General features: G+C 33.4%; 5 protein-coding genes across 7 annotated transcripts; 3 read left to right on the forward strand and 2 right to left on the reverse strand.

The window, feature by feature from the left end:
* The first annotated feature begins 38 nt into the window (after positions 1–38).
* LOC108774869 (dnaJ homolog subfamily C member 17) lies at positions 39–1,927 on the forward strand. Its single transcript, XM_018541086.1, has 7 exons — positions 39–229; positions 366–494; positions 616–783; positions 870–1,082; positions 1,156–1,236; positions 1,492–1,689; positions 1,766–1,927. The coding sequence occupies exons 1-7, from the start codon at positions 161–163 to the stop codon at positions 1,880–1,882; spliced, it is 975 nt and encodes a 324-aa protein (XP_018396588.1). The 5' UTR covers positions 39–160; the 3' UTR covers positions 1,883–1,927.
* Positions 1,898–7,891, reverse strand: GCC88 (GRIP and coiled-coil domain containing 88 kDa). Of its 2 annotated transcripts, none has more exons than XM_018541085.1 (11): positions 6,771–7,067; positions 6,407–6,615; positions 4,735–4,855; positions 4,542–4,654; positions 4,310–4,474; positions 4,098–4,243; positions 3,731–3,965; positions 3,335–3,647; positions 2,945–3,249; positions 2,344–2,807; positions 1,898–2,127 (listed from the first exon to the last, which is right to left on the reverse strand). In XM_018541085.1, the coding sequence occupies exons 3-11, from the start codon at positions 4,802–4,804 to the stop codon at positions 1,962–1,964; spliced, it is 1,977 nt and encodes a 658-aa protein (XP_018396587.1). In that variant the 5' UTR covers positions 4,805–4,855; positions 6,407–6,615; positions 6,771–7,067; the 3' UTR covers positions 1,898–1,961. The 2 variants fall into 2 exon arrangements, with proteins under 2 accessions (XP_018396587.1, XP_018396586.1); XM_018541084.1 differs by lacking the exon at positions 6,771–7,067 and adding an exon at positions 7,815–7,891 and having other exon boundaries at positions 1,962–2,127.
* Positions 5,517–6,101, reverse strand: Dtd (D-aminoacyl-tRNA deacylase). The gene is made up of 2 exons (XM_018541087.1): positions 5,800–6,101; positions 5,517–5,685 (listed from the first exon to the last, which is right to left on the reverse strand). Exons 1-2 carry the CDS (start codon positions 5,879–5,881, stop codon positions 5,567–5,569), a joined length of 201 nt encoding a protein of 66 aa, XP_018396589.1. The 5' UTR covers positions 5,882–6,101; the 3' UTR covers positions 5,517–5,566.
* Positions 7,892–8,018: 127 nt separating the features above from the next.
* LOC108774867 (centrosomal protein of 152 kDa) lies at positions 8,019–16,185 on the forward strand. 2 transcript variants are annotated; one of them, XM_018541082.1, is made up of 12 exons: positions 8,019–8,573; positions 9,849–10,734; positions 11,358–11,446; positions 11,512–11,712; positions 11,832–11,867; positions 12,288–12,527; positions 12,609–12,781; positions 12,884–13,366; positions 13,815–14,137; positions 14,240–14,343; positions 14,442–15,758; positions 15,834–16,185. In XM_018541082.1, the coding sequence occupies exons 1-12, from the start codon at positions 8,454–8,456 to the stop codon at positions 16,035–16,037; spliced, it is 4,176 nt and encodes a 1,391-aa protein (XP_018396584.1). In that variant the 5' UTR covers positions 8,019–8,453; the 3' UTR covers positions 16,038–16,185. The 2 variants fall into 2 exon arrangements, with proteins under 2 accessions (XP_018396584.1, XP_018396585.1); XM_018541083.1 differs by lacking the exon at positions 11,832–11,867.
* A 2,333-nt stretch (positions 16,186–18,518) lies between these two features.
* LOC108774876 (lysosomal Pro-X carboxypeptidase) lies at positions 18,519–22,308 on the forward strand. The gene is made up of 7 exons (XM_018541097.1): positions 18,519–18,695; positions 19,293–19,433; positions 19,986–20,266; positions 20,896–21,053; positions 21,118–21,290; positions 21,495–21,847; positions 22,098–22,308. The coding sequence occupies exons 1-7, from the start codon at positions 18,537–18,539 to the stop codon at positions 22,288–22,290; spliced, it is 1,458 nt and encodes a 485-aa protein (XP_018396599.1). The 5' UTR covers positions 18,519–18,536; the 3' UTR covers positions 22,291–22,308.
* The last annotated feature ends 208 nt before the right edge of the window (positions 22,309–22,516 follow it).

Genomic DNA, 22,516 nt, shown 5'->3' on the forward strand with positions numbered 1-22,516 from the left:
ATATAGTCGGTCTGACCAAGTCTTTACCTAACCTTTATCTCGGTTCGCGGGCCAGAGCGACGCTTATTTCTGTGAAATTCTTTCGTTTTATGCAAAAACGCGTCGAATGAGTCTAATTTAATCGATTTTTAAGAGGATTGCCCTATATTTTACCTTTACCATGGATGCAATTACACAAACGGATCTATATGGATTACTTGGTGTGGAGCCAACAGCTTCCATGCCAGAGGTTTGTACTTTTAATTTGTTTCTCAAGGATTTGGATTTACTTTACAAACATGTTTACGCTTTTTGTAATGAAATAAAATATTTTATAATAAGAAAGTATTGAGAAAGAAAACACTTGATGTTGTTCGTATTTTCAGATCAAGAAGGCATATCGCAAGAAAGCTTTGACATGCCATCCTGACAAAAACCCTGACAATCCAAGAGCCGCAGAATTATTTCAAGAACTCTCGAGAGTATTGGAAATATTGACAGACACAAACGCCAGAGTAAGTATATCAACATCTTCTCAAAATTCATTAACATTTTCATCATCAAATATCTGTTTTCTTAGACTTCTAGAAAGTCTCATAGATGATCTAATTTGTTAAAAATATGTTGTGAAACAAGGTAGCGTATGATCAAGCCATTGCTGCCAGGAAGCAGGCAAAAGAGCGAGTTAGACAGTTTGATGCCAAGAGGAAAAAATTAAAGGAAGACTTGGAGGCACGTGAGGAGGCTTACAAAAGATCACTTGATCCTAAACCTGATCCTAAATGTGAGGAGGAACGAACAAAGGTATACCAGTTTAATTTTGTTGAAAATTACTTTGAGATACTTTTTGATTGTTAATTCAGATATATAACATATATAATTATATTCAGGCTGAAGTAAAACGATTGCAAGAGTGGTATAAGCAAATAGAAGAAGAGATGATGTTTACACGAGAACTTTTTTTGGAAAAGCTTAAGAGCTCATCAGATGATTCAACATCTAATGTGGGAGACTTTCGAATCAAAATTAGATGGAAGGTACAAAATGGTGACTTGACAAATGGTGGATATAATTATGATAATTTACATAAAATGTTTTCCAAGGTAATATCATGTTTTAATTCCATTTTTTTAGTTTTATGTGTTAAATATTTTTTTAATCATTATTGTTCTGCAGTATGGGGATGTAGCGGTTCTTGTTATATCATCTACAAAAAAAGGCAGTGCCATGATTGAATTTGAAGATAAAATTGCAGCAGTAAGTTCGTAAGATACTGATAAAGGAACAATGGCTGTGTGTAGCAGAAAAAGCAGTTTTACAATTGCTGTAAGAGTCTTTAATATAATCGATTTATACGTTTAAATTCAATGAGAAACTAAGGATAAAAATCAATTATATCAAAGAATCTTTAAATTGTTGTAAAGTTGCTTCTATTAAATACAGCCAATAAGACTGTATATACACAATCCGAATTTATACAACAAAATTCTTTAATAAAATGTTTTGTTTTAGGAAACAGCGCTTTTAGCAGAAATCGGTTTAGCCCAAAATCCATTAACATTACGTGGATTATGGGATACACAGAAACGTTCAACTAGTGCTGCAAGCAGTGTAAATCCTGACATTAGAAAACCTATATTTCCTACAACCACATGTTTCAATAGCACGCCATGTGCTTCTGTCAGTTTTTCTTCTGCACCTAATATATTTGTATGTATTATTTGCACTATTGTATTACTGTTGCCACAATCTTATTTTGTAACATTTCTATGTTATACATATATAGACGCAGCAGACAAGAATGTCGGACGCTGAACTTGAAAGTTCCGTATTAGCTAATCTAAGGAGAGCAGAAGAGCGGAAACGGCTCATAGAGGAATTGAAAGCACAGGAAGGAACTTAATCCCGGTATTTCGAATTTATAGCCGTTCATATGTATTTATTTTTTTATGTGAGAAGTGTAATAAAAAAAATATCTATTCTTAATGTTTAATTTTACTCAGCTCATCAGGTGTAAAACGCAATACTGTTGAAATGGCATTTAACATATGTCGTTTGCTCGATACATCATTCGTCGTTAAATAATTTATAAATACATTCTTCAGGTATTCTAGATTAGCACCTTCTCTTGACTTACACGCTTCCAATCTGTAATATAAATTTTTTTATCAATTTTATATGTAGAGCCCGATCTACAATTGTGTAAACATAGTTGTAAGAATTTACCAATTACGTTGAATACGAAAAAAATATTCAACTGTGATTAGAAAATTCTTACAATCACGTTTATGCCATTCTAGATCAAGGGGGGTTTTTTTTAAATATTTATTTTATTAATTACTTTTCTCGACATTGTGTTATTACCTAGTGATATGCGCCTTTAACCTTTTAATTTCCTCATGTTGCTGTTCTTTCATATGGAGCACTTCTCTCTGTTGCTCTCTCAATGTTGCCTCCAATTCCAGAATCTTCTTCCTTGATGATGATACTTGAACCTCCTTCCTGGCTAATTCTTGAGTATAATGCAATATCGGAGGGCTATCGTTTGTCAGTAATCCCGTTACTAAATCGGTAACTGGCTCGATGGTATTTTCATATCTTTTCAAATGTGTCTTATTTTCTGTTGTAGCAGCAGTTTCCTTATTAGGTAGTAATGCATGAAACGATGCTTTTAAGGTCACTATCTCTTTATCCTTTTCCTCTACAAGAGCCATAGATCTCTCTCTTTGTCGTAATAACTGTTGTTCTAGTACGGATATTCTATTGCGATACTCGTTATCTTTTTGATGCAACGTCTGCTCTAATTTCGAGCGTTCTTCTTGAAATAGCTAAGGGTATATAATTCGGTTTATTATTCTCTTTTAACTATAATAAAAAGACTAAAAATATGTTAAAACTTTCAATGAAAGTTACTGAGATTTGAAAATTTATCATTTTTGGCATGGATTATTACGAAAATAATTACCTTTTGTTGATGCTTCAATTGTTCCTGTAAAGTTTCCTCTTTATTTAACATTTCATTGTTAATCATACGTATTCTTTCCTCCAAATTGCTGTTGTGGACTTTAAGGAGGTTCAATTGAGTTTTATCATGATCTTTATCATGCATCAAAGACAAAGTGTGTCTTTGCTGAGTATTACGGATGTTGGATGACACGTTATATTTGCACATTGTTTGTTGTTTATAGTCTTCAAATTCTTGTAGAAGTGCGCTATATTTCTCCTTGTAATCAGAAAGCTCATCCCGCAAATCCAAACTATTCAATAGTGCTAAATATAAAAACGCAAATATATTTAAATTATTTATTCAAATAGTTTTATTCTATTTTATATTTGATCAAACGTGTTAACTTACACTTTACATAGACTGAGTCTTCCTTTTTGTTGTCAAGATCTAGTAAGCGGGTATACAAAGATCTTATCTTGGAAATAATCTCCTCCGGGTGATTACTCGACGTCGCGACTTCGTTGTGTTCGATGTCTTGCAAAGCAGCCAATTGGTCCTTCAATTTCTGAATAGCTAATTGGTCCTGTTGCCTAAGCCTGTCATAGCCTCCAACGATGTCGGAGAGTTCAGCTAAACGAGCCTCTAAGCCAGCTACTCTTGCCTCGTGCACGATCACTGATCCTCTCGCTTGCTGTTCCGCAACAGCAGCTCTTTTTTGCTCCTACATCAAAACGTATCGCTTAACTTATTATACCCAACAACAGTTTTCGCGTAACGTATTTAATAATTCTAGGCAGATTTTACTTCACGAATCGCATTCAAATGTTGCTTCTTCATCACAGCCATCTCGGCTTGTAAGGAAAGAAGAAGCGGTGGTGTCTCCTTTGCCGCTTCTTCGGCCTGTTTGAGTTTGGTCTTGGTAATTTCTAACTCGGCTTCGAGAATCTTGCACTGTGTCTTATTTGCGAGATGAGTCTTCAATTGCACTTCCAGCTGTTCCTTGCTGCGTTGCTCGTCATATAATAATTTCTGCAGTTCTCTGCAAAAATCGTGGATATACTTTTGTATACAATCTTATCATGAAAATATTGTTAATTTTTATATTTATATCATATAGACACACTTCGCAAATGGTATAATTTTATATAATTACATAAAATTAAATCACTACTTTATCTTTTTGACGAGATCGATGTGTTCTTTCTCTCTTTCATGGCGTTCCATGATTAATTTGCACTTTACATGTTCGATTTCGGAGTGATTGACATTTTGTGCCTTCTTCAATCTGTCTTTCAGATCTTTGATTACTTTTTCACACTGCAAATATTAAGACTCAATTGAACAATCCTGATAACAGAACAGATGCCAAATTTCTCATCTTACTTCATCACGTTCGCTTCGCAATTGCTTCCTATCCATTTGAAAGTTTGCTTCCATTTTTGACTTTTCTGCTGATAGAGTGGCCAACTGGTCCATCAATACACCTAACTGATTTTTCAGTTGCTCTATAGATTCTGTATCCTCAGGATCTGTCTGACTATCGCGTGCCTAGAATGACAAGAATTACAAGAATATTAATAATGTAACACTATTGTTACAAGAAAAAATATTATACCTGTCGTATAACGGATGTATCATTTTTAGGAACAGATAATTCGCATACTTTTGGTTTATCTACTCTGCCTATGTTTTCTGTATTTTTTGCACCGGTCTGTACAATCTTCTTATCTAAAATAAATTAATTTTGTAGAATTTTTAATAATGTTTTAAATAATATATTTATATACTGAAAATAAATCTGCACTTGCCTTGATCTTGTCTTCTTGATTTATTATTCTCATTTTGTGTAATGTTCATTTTCTCTTCAGAAGTTGCCATTGTTTATTGTTAAGTGTAGATTATTTAATGTCACAATTCACTAGTCAGCGTCTGAAACAAAATTGTAAAATTTAATTCAATATGAGACCAATTCAATTTGATATTTCAGTCGTTTTAATTATTTAGAATTATGATAAACTATAATATATTAAAAAACATAATTTATATATAGTAACATTTTGTTTATTCGGACAATGTTGAGGAACAAGGTTGTTTTGATAATCAAATGACTTGAATAGAAGTTCACTAATAACAAGCCTCCCCTCTATTAGTTCCGATAATAGTAGTTGCCGTTCAGAAAACTAGAGTGGAACACGTCAAGCTTTTATCATTCGAACTATGACGTCATAATTATAATTACGGCAGAATAATAAGAGCTTAACTATGAGTTTGGATATTTGGAACTGAGACTAAATTTTTTATATAAATGGAGTTCAGATAATTGTAGTTAGTACAAAGATAAACAACGAAGTTCTACCATATATATAAATGTTCTAATAAAAATTAATACATATTATATTTAAAAATAAATTGCTGATCTCTACAGTTGATACATGTATGTATATTAATACCTAAATAAGTATGTTTATTAATTTTTATATTACATATATGATTATAACATCAGTGTTAAAAATTTAATTTAAATCTTGAAGCAAAAATTGATTGAAAACGATAATTAGGTTAAATAAACTTATATACACTATATATTATTCAATATCGGTTTATTGAAAAATCTGTTATACACATAAATAGATGCTTGAATTAATCAGATGTTTCCTCATTTTCTACATTAGGGTCAGAGGTGTTTTGGGACACTATTTCCAGTGTTACAGGCCCACTGTTCTGTATGCTAACTTCCATCTTTGCACCAAATTTACCATCTGTATAAATTTATTAAAAATAAAAAAATTTTCAACAATTCGCTTTATCCAAGTTGCATATCCAAGCAAAATGTAAAAAGACTGAAAATCATTTGTATTAGTCCGTTATATTACCTTTGACCAATTCTGGGACATACTGTTCACGAAGTTTAGTAATAAAATTCATGTAAAAGGTTTCAGATTCTTGGGCAGGCATCGCTCTATGAAAGCTTAATTTATTTCCTTTTAATACATAATCTAATGTAAACTGACTAATGCACAAGATTTCGTACTTCTTATCCTTTACACTGGCACTCCATTTTTTACCCTTGTCATCCTCAAAAATTTTGATATTCAGTAGCTTTCTTATACTGCGACAGAGAAATTAACGTTCAACTGTACACATGTATACGTAACTATATTCATTAATGTTTTTTCATTACATGTATTTCATATCTGCTACTCCATCATCTCTCTTTATGCCAATTAACACGCACAGTCCAGTTCCAATGCTACTAATAACTTCGCCGTCAACTGAAAAATTATACTTGGACCTTAACTGTTGTCATACGAGACCTCATGTAATTCAACTTACTTCTTATCAATCTGTATCACACATAAATTGCAAGTATTGCCAATACACTGATTCCCTAATACACATCATAAACTTTTTTTTATTACGCAAGGGATCCAAATTTATGCAGATTCATCTATAAATATGTGTATATAAATCCGATTTTACCTGAAACTGAAGCATTTGACACTCGCTGTATTAGAGCCTTCATATCGGAAACTGCTTTATCTCCACGTCCACGAGACTCTTGGTCCCACGTTACGTCTGCGCTGATAAATATCTTTTCCTCTCAAGAGTGCAATTCCAGTGGTTACTGATACATTACATACGAGAGAGTCTCCTATTGTATAAGGCAGAGGTTCTCAAAACGTGATAGCCTAGAAACATAATTGGACCGTCAGCAGTAGAAAGGATTATTCTAGTCTCTTTTAGAGTTGGCTATGTTTGGCAATGCTCTGCAATCGATCACAATAACGACAAATAATAATAAATTTCGTACAAAAACTGCAGTTTAAGTAAAATCAAACGTTACCTGTTGCCTGTCAAAAGAACCTATAAGGTTCTTTGCTCGAGTATCCTGAGACCAACATTAATCGATTACTTGACACAAACTTTTCCCCCTTTTTTTCAAATATAAATTCAGATTGAATTATTAAAGGTATTTTTGAGTCTTTTGGTAAATTTATAAACCTCTATTAAAATTTTTCCAATATTTGAAGCTTTTTCTTAATCTACAACAAATACCTTCGTGCTGATTACTAACTAAATTTTATGCTAGCTAAAAAGAACGAACTTTCATCCAAGTCATAGAGACGCGTGGGGACACATCAGGTACATTCAGATTACTACCTTCAAAGTCAATTGGCAAGTAAGTGTTTCTCTGTCATGTCATTCTTGTTTAACATTCGATTCATTCGATTTTTTCAGATATAGACTTGAATGAACATTACCTTGGCAACCCCGTTAATTGATAATATATACGGTACTAATTTCATAATTTATTAGTTTCGTAACACGTATAACATATATATATATATATATATGTGTTTAAAAATTAATATTCGATTTTTATTAAAAATTGTAATTTAAATATTTATCATCTGAGTTTGATCATCAATAGAAATAATAACTGCAGAGAAAAAATTGTAATTTTTCAGTAATATATATACTTTTTTATACAGTATTTATATAATAAAAATATCTAAAAAAATACACATCTTAAAACATATATTGTAAAGCCTATACCTACATCTATCGTAATGTTTATCGTAAGTTCCTTACGATTCATACGATAGCCAATTAGAAACGTCAATGTGCATTACAGCGCTTTTGATTGGTGCCGCAAGGATCGTAAGGCACTTACGATAAACATTCCGACAGATGTAGACGGAGTAGATCCGTGCTGCGTTCGGGCAGCGCGCTATTAGCGCCATTTGTGTAGTACTGTCCTTGTCTCGCGTCTAATGGACGATGAAGATTAAAATGAGACAAATATAGCGCTAATATCGTCTCCCCGAATCCAGCCCCGGAGGCCCGGAGTTAAAGCGAGAGGATTGACGGAAGAAAAAGAACCTACTTGATGGGGCCTGCAGAACAGGAGAATACGAGGAATTATTTCGTAAAGCACCTACACCATCGCTCGAGAAGGAAAAGTGAAGCTATAGTAGAGGCGCTAAATGGGCGGTCACGCTCTAGTGATAGCTGGGTGATAACCGTCGACGGCGACCAATCGGAGACAAGCGACGGTCGCGGGAGCCCATTTCCGCTTACGAGCCTCGCGTACTACGGTATACCGTCTGTATGTATGTTACATACGACCGACTCTCCGCTGATTGTTTACAAGCGCGCGCGCTCCAGAGATTCTCGCGTATGTGCGCGGCGTATGCAGGGTGGCGGGTGTAAATAATCGCGCGGCAGCGTCTGCAGTAACAGCCAGCGATAACGAGCGCGATCGGTGGCCGTGTCCCGTGAGATTCCCGCGAGGAATGTGCGCGTTGCAACGCTTATCCTTCAGCAGCGATCCTTGTCGTCGCGACGCGATAGCGGGGCCCGCTGCCGCGTAATATCGTGTGTGTACACACACGGTGTGACCTACTTGTTGCGTCAAGGTTATGGCGTTATAAACAAAAATATGCTACGCACAATAAACGCGGTCGTTAGTCCGTCGTGAGCTCCCTCGGCGGTCTCGGCCAACGAGCGAGGGCTAGCCTGGGGAATGGAGCCAGGCCCGGGTCTGAGCCTGTTTCAGGGCTCGGACAGCATTCACATTAACACAGTGACGCAGGGACTCGAGGAGGACGAAGAGCAGGAGGACAAGAGGCGGCTCAACGAGGAGGTAACGTCGCTCGTTTTTTTTTTTTTTTTTTTTTTTGGTTCAATTCTTCTCTTTCATCAGCGGAAATCCTTTACCTGTATATAGGATACTTTGCCATTGAGAGAGAAATTTTATTATCACACTTTGCTCTGTGTAGAAATCGTTGAACAACACAATGTAATTTATCCACTGGTGTATTCACCAGTGTCAAATTTTATTGCAGAGAAATTTTTCTGAGATCTGCTGTCTATGCTAGGAGAACGATATAAGAGTCCTAGTTTATATACTTATAATACACGTAGTAACTTTCCATTAAATTATCTTTTAATTTCGACAATGCATTTGAAGAATGGTGTACTAAGCTGGTACATTGTATATCTAGATGATTAATTAAATAGCTGTATTGTGTGCTTTAATTAGACTCTTGAATTTCAAACTAATTATAATGAACCACTAAGTGGGAATGATTAATTATTACTACACTGTAATTGGTGTGTCAAATAACAATGTAATTTGTATTTTTACTTCTTACACAATTAATTCTTTGTTTTTAGAATGAAGAATTAACTATGTATATACCATACTGTATGTAAGAAGTAGGAATACAAATTACATTATTATTTGATGCACCAATTATAGTGTGGTGATAATTAATCACTCTCACTTGCTCATTAATTATTATTATTGTTAGTTTAAATAGCTATGTATGATATATGTTTATATACATTACCGAAATTAAGATAATTTAGTAGGAAGTTACTAGTTAGTAGTATCAAGTTCTAGGTGTAAACTAGAGGTAGTGTGTAGAGGTAGTCCCTATCGAGCAGTGTTATTATGTGTATAACAGATAGGAAAGAGTGGATGAAAGTTTGTTGTATAACTTTATCTCAAACAATCGATATATTAATGATATATATTGTCTTATGATAGGAGGAATCATTCACAGAATTATATGTAATCATGCTCATGTCACATCATCAACATAGGGTAGTAAGGCTTGAGCAGTAAAGAAATCATAATGCGTTGTCTTCAATCGACCAATCATAGTTAATTATCCTTCTCAAATTCGATTATAATTTGTTTATTTCTATGCCTACTCCTTAATCCACTACTGCTACTGTCCATTGTAGACAATGCATAACATTAAATTCACTTACTGCATTAAGTTTCTTATATGCCATGGGCTTTATATAGACGAATTTTATATATAAATGTGTGTGTATATATAAAACAATAAAAAGAAAGAGAAGTATGAACAAACGAAATTTTAATGTATGTACTTTCTTGTTCTTGCAGATACAGAATCGGCTTGACGAGGAATTTGATGATTTGGAAAATGATGATGACATCAGTTCCATCAATAGTAGTCATCAAGATAACACCAGAGACACTGATCATATCAATATGGTCAACTCTGGTCTGGAATCAATTACGCCTAAAGAACAGGTAGCAGTGGCACATTTGCAGAAGGAATTTGGTGTTTACGATCGGGTGGAAAATCTGAACAATTATGATCATGTGGATAATCTAAACAGTTACGACCATGACGTGATAACGAATCATAGATCCGACTCCGAAATTGGTAGTGGGACCGTGCAGACCGACTTTGATTTGTACAGACAAACAGGGACGCCGTATGGTAACAATAGATTTAATGATAGCAACAGCATCATTGAGACGCCATACGAATTGGCCAAACCACCAACCGGCTATCCTCGCAAGATACTCCCGCAGTCAGCCGAGGAACGTACGTTCAGTGAGAATTATTCTTGCAACTATGAGACGCCATCCAATCATTACAATACTCATATATCCCACAAATACTCCAATAACGGTATTAATGACACGTATGAAAATAATGTACAAAGTAAGCAGATTCATGAGTTTGGCGGAGGTGACAATGCTACTTCGGATCACATGAATCATTGCTATAAGACTAGTCCGAATGGTAGGCCAATAGACGACGCTGTAGCGTACAAAACGTCGGAGTATAATAGTAAGGAACAACTGGAAATATTATATATGGTCAGAATGCGGGAGATCAGTCGTTTGACGGAAGAGCTCCAACAATTGCAAATGGAAAAAGAGGATGAAAAGAACCAAATGAGTAGGAGATTGATGCTCTTACAGGCGGAAGTCGATAGAACTAACATATCGAGAAATCAAGCGCAAGAGGCATTAGGTAAGGAAAAAAATCTTCAAATTATTATTTAGAGTAGTCAAATGGATTTTGTGTTCTCCTTATGGATCCTTATATCCTCCCTTTTTTACTCATGTCCATTAACTTTTCAATCAATCTTTTATACTTAATTCAGGAAAGGAGCATACCAAGCCTATGCTAATTGTTACCGCAAAATTATAATTTATCAATTAATTTTTTCAGCAAACAAACTAATGTTATTTGTTATCATTTTGATGTTACTTTAACATCAAAGACATCATTTTAACATCCAAATGAAGGCGATCGAATAAGAGATTGAAACGTTTATTATATTATCACTTTTTTTTTAATTGATAAATTATTGTATAATTTCGCTGTAATAACTGGGGTAGACTTTGTATGCTCCTTTTTCGAATTAAGTTTGATTTATTCGGAAAGCTATTATTCAATTTATGTTTTATACGCGAACAATCTTTTATAGTATAAAACTGAAACATATATGTATATATACATAATTATGGGATGAGAAATGAGAGTTAGGATTGAACTCAGAACCGTTGATTACAAGTTGATCATTTTCACACATCAGAGCTACATGTCATAACAATTTATTGTATTAATTGAAGTCTTTTAATTTTTTTTAGTTGATGCTAAAGCCGAGATATCTGATTTGCAAATGCAAATGAAATCTTTGAAAGAAAGGAATGCGGTTTTAGAAAAGACGAATCAAAATGTAAGATGCATATTCGCATTTTATTTGTATTGAATATATCAATATCAATAAAATTGTTTTTATAGATGACGGAAGATCTAAATATCGCGAGAGGCTCTGTCATGGATTTGCAACAAAAAATTGCTGTACTGGAAAGAGCACAAGTGTTGCAAGTAAATGATAAGATACAAGAGAAATTTTTGAAACAGGCACAAGAAAAACACGCAGTAGAAATGAAAAATATGCAGACGCAAATAGATATTCTTACAGACAAATTAAACGCCAAGGTATTATTAAATTTTTTTCTTAAATTATATATCGTATTGTACATATACATATGTATTTGTATATAAGAATTGATATCGTATATTTGTATATATTCTCTCTGTAATTATATTTGCTATAGTTGCTCAATAAGGACATCGACAACAATAGTATTTGGGCAAGTTCTCTGTTGATTATCTTTGCGATTGCACGATTACAAAATTGTTTATATATATATATATATTTTTTTTAAATCATATTTCTTTATAGCTTACACTTCAGCATAATTTTTTACATGCACAGATGCATATTTAATACATTTATATCCGTTTTCATCAATGTAAATTAATTTTAATCTGGATTCAAGATTATTCTAATTTTTTCTAGTTTAAAAAATTTGAAAAAGAAGAATATATAAATTGAAACGAGATTAAAATTATAGATGGAAATAGGCATTAATATATCTTTATTTTAATTTTAATTATATTAAACTATGCTGTTTTTCTTTCTTTATGAAAATTATTTTGCACATTTTTGTAATATTCTTTACAGATTTAATTAATTTTACTTAATTCTCATATTGCTTAACTTTTAATAGGAAACGTCATGTGTCACTCTTGAGCATAAATTGGATGATGCACGAAGAGCACACGAGGCTCTTATGGTGGAGAAGGGTGACACCATGAATCGATTGGCACAAGCCTTACAAGATAGTCAAACCCAATGTCGCAATCTCATGACCACTAATAATGTTCAGCAAGTGATGCAGTTACAAGCACATGTAAAAATGTTGATTCAAGAAAAAGAAGATCTGCATAAAAACGTACAGGATTTACAGGTAATTTATTTTTTACAGTTTTTTAAATATAATGATTATAAGAAATTGATTTAGCGATCTTTACTTATCAATTACTTGTAGAACAAATTGGAATTAGCTAAAAACGAAGTTGCTCAATATGATTCGTTATTGGTCACTACTTTAGAGGATGAATCAGACTCAATTAGGCAAATGAAATTAGGTGAACTGTATAATAAATCAAAATCAAAACCCGTTGATGATATTACAAATAAATTAAAAGGTGAACTACGTAGGTAAGTGCCATTTAAATATATTTATCATTAAAATGTGTATTTCTTATTAAATATTGTGTTAATCTTGCTGTTTATTTTTTACGCGATGTTATTTTTGTTTAGATGTATTGCTGGTCAAGCTGTAAAAAGAAAAGAAATTAATCGTTTAGAGAATACTTTATCACAAAAAGAGAAGGAGTTAAATGAAGCTTTGATATCAGCTGATACATACCGCCAGGAAACAGCGCAAAAGGCAAGCGAATTAATGAATGCGCGCAAGCGAATTAAAGAGCTAGAAGAAGAATTGAAATCTTTATTAACGGACGAAGCCATGAAAGCAAATGCTAAGATACAAAAACTCTCATATCATTTGAATGATGTAAAGAAACAGTATGAGTTGTTGCGCGACGAGAAGATTAATTTGGAACAAAAATTAGAGGAGGCTTTAGCTATTAATCAGGAGAAACTCAGAAAAATGCATCAGGAGACTACGGAGCAACAAGAAAAGGAAGCCGTCGATGAGTACAACAAAGAGTACCTGGAGATACATGCTAAAGCTGTAGAAAGAGTGAAGCAAGAAGCACATATAGAAATAGTGCAATTGACGTAAGTATCGTTTTTGTTTTTAATTACTTAATTTTTTTAAATATAACTTAATAAAAATCTATTATATACATATATTAATTTAATAAAAATGCTCATTCATTCATTCATTCGATGATGTATCATCCTAAAGTTGGGATAGAGCCTACTTGTTGTACATATGCCTAGTGCACACGTTAGTGATACATAGACCTACATTTTAACGCCGATTCCAAATGACAGTTCGAGAGGTTTTCTTGACAATAGATACTTTTGGTGATTTGCCAGACCACCGAAGAGGCGCAATGAGCGCACGAAAATTTCTTGATCTGTCGGGGATCGAACTCAAGTCCTCTAGCATGGTAGACTCGCGTGCTATCCACTGTGCTACGCTCGTATTCAATAAAAATGTTTATAATAAATATTAATAAATTGATGCAAATATATATACAAATGGAATTTTTATTTTTAGCGTACAATTAGAGCAAACACAAAAAGAGTTAGATCGTGTAAAAGAATTGTATATAAACGTTTGCGGGACGAAAGAACATTTAATAAATGAGCACAAAAACGAAATTAAAGTGCTGAAAAATAAATATGCTGCAATTGAATCACATCAGAAGGATATGGAGAAATTGGAGAATGAGTTACAAACGCAGGTTAAATTGTGTAATAAATTAACTAAGGAATGCGAGGACTTCAAAAGTAAAATAATCGAGTTAGAAAAAGATCTCGTGTACGAAAGAAGAAAAAAAGAGGATCATGTAAAAAAAATACATTCAGAAATAGAAAGGGGTAAGTATTGAATCATATAAAGCAAGAAGTTTGAAACTTCTTGCACGAAAAATATGATGAATGTCTCAATTTTTTTAAATTTAATTAATATTCTATTTCAAGCAAAAGAAGAAGCGTTGCACGAACTACGAAATGCGCATCCAAATCAAGAAATAAGTTTTCTTTTGCCGGATCATTGTTCTGAACATTTAGAAAAAATTAACCAGGTATAAAAGTTGTTATATTTGAGATTTAATTATTTCATATATCTAAAAATCTATTCTTTATAAATCTTTCTAAATAATATTATTCCATTCTATTATAGTTAGAGGAAGATTGCAAACGCTTGGAAGAGAAGCTTCAAATTGCTGTTCAAGAACAAAAAAAGTTATCCGATTATCAGACCGAGTTAGATGACGCCAAATTGAAAATAGCGCAAATGGAAATTACGCAAGAATCGTGGAAGAAGAAATACGAGAAGATTGCTAATGAAAGAAAGGATCTTCTGGCAAAAATTTCCAAACTAGACTTGGAGTTATTGAATTTGAAACGTACCGCGAAATTAGAAGATTCGGACGATGTAAAATTAAAAATTTCTCGGTTTCAAGCAGAGAACGAAACACTGAAAAATCAATACGACAATCTAATCAGTGAAAGAAACACTTGTAAAGAAAAGATCTCTGAATTAGAAACTGAACTCTTCAATGCGAAAAAAAAAGTTAGTAACTTTGAGGGAAGATTGCGGAAAAGTAGCGAAAGTACATTAAACTCAAAAAGTGAGCTAGAAAAAGAACTCTCTCATCACAAAAATTCGGTCGCACAATTATCCAAGCTGAGTAACTCGAAAGAAGGACGTATGAACGAATCAATGGTATTGGAACAGAGGATACAACAATTCGAACATGATCTACGAAGTAAGGACGAAAAACTAAACAGATTATTGAAAGAATTTGAGAAGATAAAAGACGAGAGAGATCAGCTAGTGGTAAAATTGCGAAATCAAGCCAAACAGTTTGAACAATTTGTTAAAAGTCAGAATAAAGTGTCTGCGGAATTGAATCTGTCTCCCCGCAGTACGGGCGATAGTACGGACTTTCAGAAGATGAAGGAGATTATGGCGAAAGAAGTGCGGGAAGAAATGGAACAGAGAGTAGCAAAAGAACTGAGAGGAATTGGAGAACAAAATAGAAAGGAGCTAGAGGAGTTGGAAGGGAAGTACAAAACTACCATATTAGAGTTGCAAAAACAGTGCAGCGAAAAGGATCAGGAGATAAAAACGCTGCAAAAGGAGATAACAGAAGAGAAAATGAAGGTCATTCAAATCAGTCAAATTATAGGAAAAGTAGAGATCTGCAACAAAGAGCTGCAAGCGCGAAGGCTATGCATCGAGAAATTGAACATTGCTTTAAAGGAGAAAGAAAACCAAGTTGAGGAGGATAGAAATTATATGGCTGAGATAATGACCAAATGGATGGCTGAACTAAAAGAAAGTAAAGCTAAGGAGAAGGAGAAAGATGAGGAGATACAGATGTTGAAATTCACTGAAGGAAAATTAAATAATGAGCTTAAGACGTTAGTAGAAAAACAAAAGCATTTGAAGAACAAATATCGAAAGGCGAAACAGACTGCAAATAATTACAAGGTGCGTATATGAGAACCAACATCTAGCAATTTTTTTTCCTAAGAGACATCTATATATAACATGTTCGAATTTTAGAGCCATGCGGAGAATAATCGGGAGTTTCTATTGCGTGAATGTAAACGTATCGAGGAAGGATACAAAAAGGCCATTGAAGAAGCACAACAAAGCTGTCTGGCAAACGACGAGCAGTATACTGTGAAAGCCAAGAAGCTTGAGCAACAGCATGCACAAAAAATGGAACAAATGCAACTTACACTGAAGTACAAAGATAAATGTTGAAGTACGTACTAAGTATTCTTTAAATATATGCAATATAGCTTTCCTTCGGCTAAACGGTAGTTACAGAGGCTAGATTCTTCTTTGTCTTTAATTTAAAGCACATTATTGTACAACAGTATATTAGCGGAGTTTTTTTTTTAATGTTAGGGACCAATATAAGTAAGCGTAAGTAAATCATATGATACCAGTATAATAATAAAATTATTATACCGCGTTTGCTTGCCAATCTCGAATCTCGAAGTGGCAGACGTTAAATGTAGCTGTAAAGCTATATACATCTGAAGTACAAGTATGGTTAATCATAATGTAATGCTATGCATATTATTAGTTAGTAAGAAAAAAATTGTTTTATAGTATAACTAGTATGTACAGTAGAGTCTCTATTCTGTATCGTCGGGATCGAAGAGCCTCGTCCTCTCTTTCTCAACATCGTGCGATTATAACAAATATGTGGAGGAAAAGCGGCACAAAGGAACAATTTCCTTTTTATTCTATTTTCTGATTCCTCTAAGCTTTTTTGCTACTCTCTGCTCCATTTTTTCCCGTACTTCTTTCTCCCTCTAAATGTCCGTAATATCATCCGTACTGCGGGGAGATAGATTCGATTCACGTGGACACTTTATCCTGTTTTAGAATAGAAAGATTCGCAATAAAGGAAAACAGAATAGAGATATTCTATTGTACATAACAATTTTATAAATTGACTATAATTTAAGGCAAAACGGTACACAAGCTCGCGAACAAAAGAAAAAGCTTTAGTCATGTGTTTCCGCTGAGCATTATTATGACATAATAAGCAAGACTGGATCTCTCTGTCGGATCTTTCTCTCTTTTTTTTTCTCTTACAGAAGTAAGCGTAATAAGGAGAGAAAATCAAAACGTAGACTTTAAGAAACACATTTAATCTTCGACCTCTTCTTCTCTTTTTTTTTCCGCGAAAATTATCTTTCTACTTTCTACTGGTTAACGTTTATTCTCGAGCATTAGGCAACTGTTGATATTTGTGTGTAAGGAAACGCACAAATAATATAGAAATAAAAGATAGGTGTCATACAAAGTATGACTCTTAGAAATTTGTTTTATACGACAATATGACATGTTTTGTTTAGACGAAAATCTGATTATATAAGCGTTTTCTAGTACTAGTACGTTATACAGCAGGACTGAATATCAAAGATCTATTTTATCTTTAGACTCAATCGACTTAAAAAGTACATTTAAAAAACAATTAGATCTGAAGCATTTGTTCGTATTTTTTTTAATCAAAAATTTGATGAAAAACTTAATTGAACATTCAATTGAAATAATTTAATCGATTCTCCTCTTATATTTCTTTCTTTCTTTCTCTATATTTCTCAATTTATATAATTTTATTTTATTACGCAATTGTGTGCAATCTCAAAGAATGGCCAATTACGTATCGGCTTGTAAGAATCGCGGAATATAATATAAATCAAATAAATCCCTGTGTATAAATCAAATAAATCCCCTTTTTTACGTGAAGATCTTTGTAAAATTATTTTGACATCGATGTCATACGTTTAAATAAGTAACCATTAGTTCACCAGTGTCGTCACTGGATATAGAGAAGTATTATTAAAATTAATTAGTTAATGTATTTTTGTATATGTACATGTAGAGTGAATTAATTTATTTTTTGTAATAAAGAATTTATGTCACTGTCGAAATGTATTGTTGTTGTATTATTTTATTCCAACAATTTTTGTAAATTTGTAATAACATTGTTCAAATTTAAAAAATTTTATGTATATATGTATACATATAGCAAAATATAGTTAAAATGTAAAAAAATTGTATACATGGTGTTTCTTAAATAACGTTAATCATATAGCGTTATTCCTAACAAAGAATAAAAGAATAGTGAGTGTCGAAAAGTCCTCTGCTGTTTTATAACTATCGCAATATTTGTTTTAGTTTTCCAATGAACGAATGTCTGAAATCGACATAGAAGACAACTTTAAGAAACATCTTTAAAATATTTCATAATGAAAGATATCTTAAAATTGTCTTACGCATCGATTTTATCCAATTTATTCGGCAATTTTTAAAAATTAATATCTCATTAACTATTGCGAAAACTTTGTAAAATGGTAGGAGGACTTTTCGATTCATCTTTTTTATCAGGAATGGCACTATATGATCAATGGGTGTTTTATTTAAGAAACACCCTGTATATATCATCTTTCTATTTTAACATTACAAATTCATTTCACGAAGCTATAAATAAATATACGTATATTTGTATAACTTGACCGTTGACGGCGCAATGCGCGCGTTAAAACAGATGCTGCGTTAAAGAGTTGATTCGTTCGTTCTGTGACACCCGGTATATATCGATTCGCGCAGCGTCATAAAATGGAGCAGGAAGGAATTTACTGTTGAGTACCGAAATACAAGTGTTACACTGTTATCGCACCTCGGAGAAAGAAAAGACGGAGTGTTCGTCATAGATAACGCCGGCTTCCTCGTGGCTGCATCATGTGCCTGCGGACGTTATTGCTGTTTTATGCCGTGATTGCATTATGCTGGTCAATGGTTCGAAGCGAATTTGCTGCGAACTATTCTCACAATCATGATGAGTCGCTGTCACTGCGAAGCGCCAGATATAAATACGAGATCAAGACGTTCGACGTGCGCGTAAGTGATCACACATGTTGCACACATTAATTATCTTATGACATACTTATTGCTAATTTTTATCAATTAAAAAAACTAATATAATTATATTAACTGTACATTAATTATTAATTGAGATAGTTATTTATTTCTGTTAATTACAAAATGCAAATAATTATGTATAAAAATATTAGGTGTAGTAAAAAGAAATCCATTGTTTTTCGAATAGATTATTAAAGCCATTTATTGGAAAAATGGATTTCTTTTTACTACACCTAATATTTTGAATAAAAATCGATATGTTATAAGATACTTTTTTTTTTTTTTATAATATCATTGATTAATTGCATTATATTATTGTATGTACAATTAACACGTATGAAATAATTATCACATCGTATATATATATATAGTTATAATTACCTATAATTATCAGTACACGTGATCTGTCGCGTGAACCCGGTGCGGTAACAGAATGTTTTAATAATTACGAGATGATTATCATTAATTTCTGTTAAATGCAAAACTGATAATTGATAAAAAAAAAGGTCAATATTAACAAAAATTAATTCCTTATCTAATAATCCCCGTTGGTAATTTTACAATATATATCTCAAGGTGGATCACTTCAGCTTCGCCATACAAGACACCTTCAAATTGAAATACCTCATAAATGATACTTGGCGAAAAGAGCGAAATGCTCCTATATTCTTCTACACCGGAAACGAAGGCAACATCGAAGTTTTCGCGGAAAATACGGTAAGAGCAGTTAGCTGTTTAGATGCAATAATAATTAATGGAACGCAATATTGTGTTATCCATACTTAATTTTAATTAAATACATACATATATTTTGTATGTATTATTTCTGCATCTCCTCTCTCCGAGCGAACCTCTTATAGGCCTTCTACAATAAGCCATTACCTAAGTTTTAAGTATTAGTCGATTATTCTTCTCACATTCGATTGTGATTGGTAAATTTCTTATGATATTTAACACTTAAAACTTAAGTAATGGCTTATTGTAGAAGGCCCATTATCGTGACTTGCATCATTCCGACGAGCACATTTGTTATGAATACTTTTATTGTATAGTTCCAATACAATATCTTTCTAATAAGCACCGAGCTAGTAATAAAATTTTTCGGTTATATTTTGTAACGATGCTGCCCTAAAATGCATCGTACCCGGCCATGTCATCCAGCCGGATACCGCCGCTCGTAAATCTTGCTAATAAAACGTTACCAGCCTTCAACCTTTTGTACGTTATTTCATTTCAGTTCGTTAAAAATGAATTTTATGTACTTCGTAGGGCTTTCTATGGGAAATTGCACCAAAGTTCAACGCATTGGTAGTATTTGCTGAGCACCGTTACTATGGCGAATCGCTACCTTATGGGAACAAATCCTTCGCGGATCCACAGCATCGCGGCTATCTGACGTCTCAACAAGCTCTAGCTGATTACGTGGACCTTATCGTGCATTTAAAGTCGCAACCAGGATATGAGCGCAGTCCGGTCATAGCATTCGGTGGCTCTTACGGTGGTATGCTTAGCGCTTGGATACGCATAAAGTATCCCCACGTTGTACAAGGGTATGTTTTATCGCTGGATGATAGCGATATCTTGTTTATACCCAGTCAAAAATGACAATGAATCGACATCTAGACCTGTAGATAACTTTTTTTTTGTCGTGAAGAGTAGGCATATACATATCCTTTATATTTAATGTTATAGATACAGCGATAACAAAAAAAAGTATTCTGTACTCTGGTGGAAACCCAGATAATTTCATATAATATGAAATAAAAAAAAGTTAAAAATGTGCAGGGGATGGTCCTATTTTTATGTCAGATTCGTATTCAGCGACTCAAAATACATAAGAATAGCTCTAGGTTTTTCCATCAGAGTACAGAATACTTTGTTTTTGTAGACCTATATAATTGATCATAATATATGTAAACGTTATAATTTGTTCTGTCGCGATTCAAATCCGCAGGCAAGAAATACAAGAATGTGTGAAAAAAAAACGGATTCAAAATAAATTAGAGAATTACTATTGATATTAAAAACTCTATCATATATATAGATATGACAATGTCTGAAGTAAGATATATGTATAAAATGACTTATCTATTAGCAATATATAGCGCGAATTCATTTGAATAATAATAACTCACCCCAAACATATAATATTACACATAATATTATCAATGCGTTGCAGCGCGATTGCGTCATCCGCGCCAATTCTATACGTCACTGGTGTCGTGGATTGTGAGGTGTTCGCTCGGATAACAACCTCGGATTATAAAACTGTGAATTTAACGTGTTCGAAACTTATTCAGAAGGCGTGGAACACGATAACAAAAGTGGCTTCAAATGGTAACGAAATAATTCTCGATTACCTCGCCGTAATTCGCTGATTATTTGGTCTTTGCTGTTTCAGATGAGGGCAAAAAGTGGCTTTCGGATAATTGGAAACTATGCGAGCCGTTGAAAACCGCGGAGGACGTCCAAGCGCTGAAAAATGTTTTGCAGAATATCTACATAGACCTGGCCATGACCAACTATCCGTATGAGACTAACTTCTTAGCGCCGCTACCTGGCAATCCAATTAATGTAAGCACATATCTCTAACTTTGCAATCATAAAGATTTCCTTCTTTCATAGATCTTCGGCTGAATATAATCTTTTTTTCTTGAAAGTTATACAAAATTATTATGTATTCCATGCTCTATAAACATATCAGAATAATTAAAAACTCCAATAAATTAAAATCAATTTAAAGATTTCAAAACTGATGATTTGAACGTTATTGCTCAGGTTTTCTGTCAACATTTAACAAACGTGTCATTAACGGGAAAATCGCTGTTATTGGCACTTCATCGAGCTATTAGTGTTTATACGAACTATACCGGAAAAACGAATTGTATGAAAAATACAATAGAAGAGTCGAGGTTGGGCGCTTATCCAGGATGGGATTATCAAGCATGCACAGAAATGGTGATGCCAATTTGTTCTGACGGCGTCAACGATATGTTCGAACCGATGAAGTGGGACATCGCAGATTACAACAATACCTGTTTCAAGAAGTATTCCGTATCGTCGCAACCTTATCTAATTTGTGAGGAGTACGGTTGTAAGGATTTTAACACCGCAAGTAACATCATTTTTAGGTACATGAAGCAATAAGTAAAATTCAAATTTTTTCTTCTCTTATTTCCTATACATATTTCTGTTTATAATTTTATTTTACTGCTATATTATAAATTTTTTTTCTATTTTAGGTTTTTCTCTCTCTCTCTCTCTCTATTCCTTTTCTAATATTAATATTTTCATACTTCTATTTCAAGTTTATTTTAATTTTACGTTTATTTTCTACAACTTATTATTTATCAATAATCTTTTATTTTTCTTTTTTTGCAGCAATGGATTGCTAGATCCATGGTCGAGCGGAGGTATCCTGCGCAATTTATCCCAGTCAGCGTTTGCAATATTGATGCCGGATGCTGCGCATCATCTCGATTTACGAGAAAGCAACAGTAACGATCCGTACAGTGTTCGCGTAACGCGCGAATTCCATCAATTTTGGATTGATAAGTGGATCAAGGAATATTGAAAGGGGATTTTAAAGTTCGGTGCGATGAAAATAGTTCGCGAGATTATCAGGAATAACGCCTGATCGAAATTTATCTTCTTTATTTTTCAAATGAAAAGTACAAAAACAGGACATCGCGACAACAATAAATACTCAGTGCCGATCCGGCTATAACGCTAAACAAAGCGTTTGCGCAAAAACTCAATCGAAAACATACGCGAAAAAGCATTTCGGTATCACAGTAAAT

This window comes from Cyphomyrmex costatus, unplaced genomic scaffold (assembly GCF_001594065.2).
Source record: "Cyphomyrmex costatus isolate MS0001 unplaced genomic scaffold, Ccosl1.0 scaffold275, whole genome shotgun sequence".
Classification (NCBI taxonomy): domain Eukaryota; kingdom Metazoa; phylum Arthropoda; class Insecta; order Hymenoptera; family Formicidae; genus Cyphomyrmex; species Cyphomyrmex costatus.

Bases quoted from the DNA above. Each gene is read 5' to 3' on its own strand.
- LOC108774876 (XM_018541097.1), top strand. From the start codon at position 18,537: ATGTGCCTGCGGACGTTATTGCTGTTTTATGCCGTGATTGCATTATGC. The intron at 18,696-19,292 runs GTAAGTGATCAC...ATATATCTCAAG, and splicing joins TCAAGACGTTCGACGTGCGC to GTGGATCACTTCAGCTTCGC. The intron at 21,848-22,097 runs GTACATGAAGCA...CTTTTTTTGCAG, and splicing joins GCAAGTAACATCATTTTTAG to CAATGGATTGCTAGATCCAT.
- GCC88 (XM_018541085.1), bottom strand. From the start codon at position 4,804: ATGGCAACTTCTGAAGAGAAAATGAACATTACACAAAATGAGAATAAT. The intron at 3,250-3,334 runs GTAAGTTAACAC...TTTTATATTTAG, and splicing joins AGACTCAGTCTATGTAAAGT to CACTATTGAATAGTTTGGAT. The intron at 2,128-2,343 runs GTAATAACACAA...TTTATATTACAG, and splicing joins TTAAAGGCGCATATCACTAG to ATTGGAAGCGTGTAAGTCAA.
- LOC108774869 (XM_018541086.1), top strand. From the start codon at position 161: ATGGATGCAATTACACAAACGGATCTATATGGATTACTTGGTGTGGAG. The intron at 495-615 runs GTAAGTATATCA...TTGTGAAACAAG, and splicing joins TGACAGACACAAACGCCAGA to GTAGCGTATGATCAAGCCAT. The intron at 1,083-1,155 runs GTAATATCATGT...ATTGTTCTGCAG, and splicing joins TACATAAAATGTTTTCCAAG to TATGGGGATGTAGCGGTTCT.
- LOC108774867 (XM_018541082.1), top strand. From the start codon at position 8,454: ATGGAGCCAGGCCCGGGTCTGAGCCTGTTTCAGGGCTCGGACAGCATT. The intron at 10,735-11,357 runs GTAAGGAAAAAA...AATTTTTTTTAG, and splicing joins TCAAGCGCAAGAGGCATTAG to TTGATGCTAAAGCCGAGATA. The intron at 11,713-11,831 runs GTATTATTAAAT...TATTTGCTATAG, and splicing joins CAGACAAATTAAACGCCAAG to TTGCTCAATAAGGACATCGA.
- Dtd (XM_018541087.1), bottom strand. From the start codon at position 5,881: ATGCCTGCCCAAGAATCTGAAACCTTTTACATGAATTTTATTACTAAA. The intron at 5,686-5,799 runs GTAATATAACGG...AAATTTATACAG, and splicing joins TGTCCCAGAATTGGTCAAAG to ATGGTAAATTTGGTGCAAAG.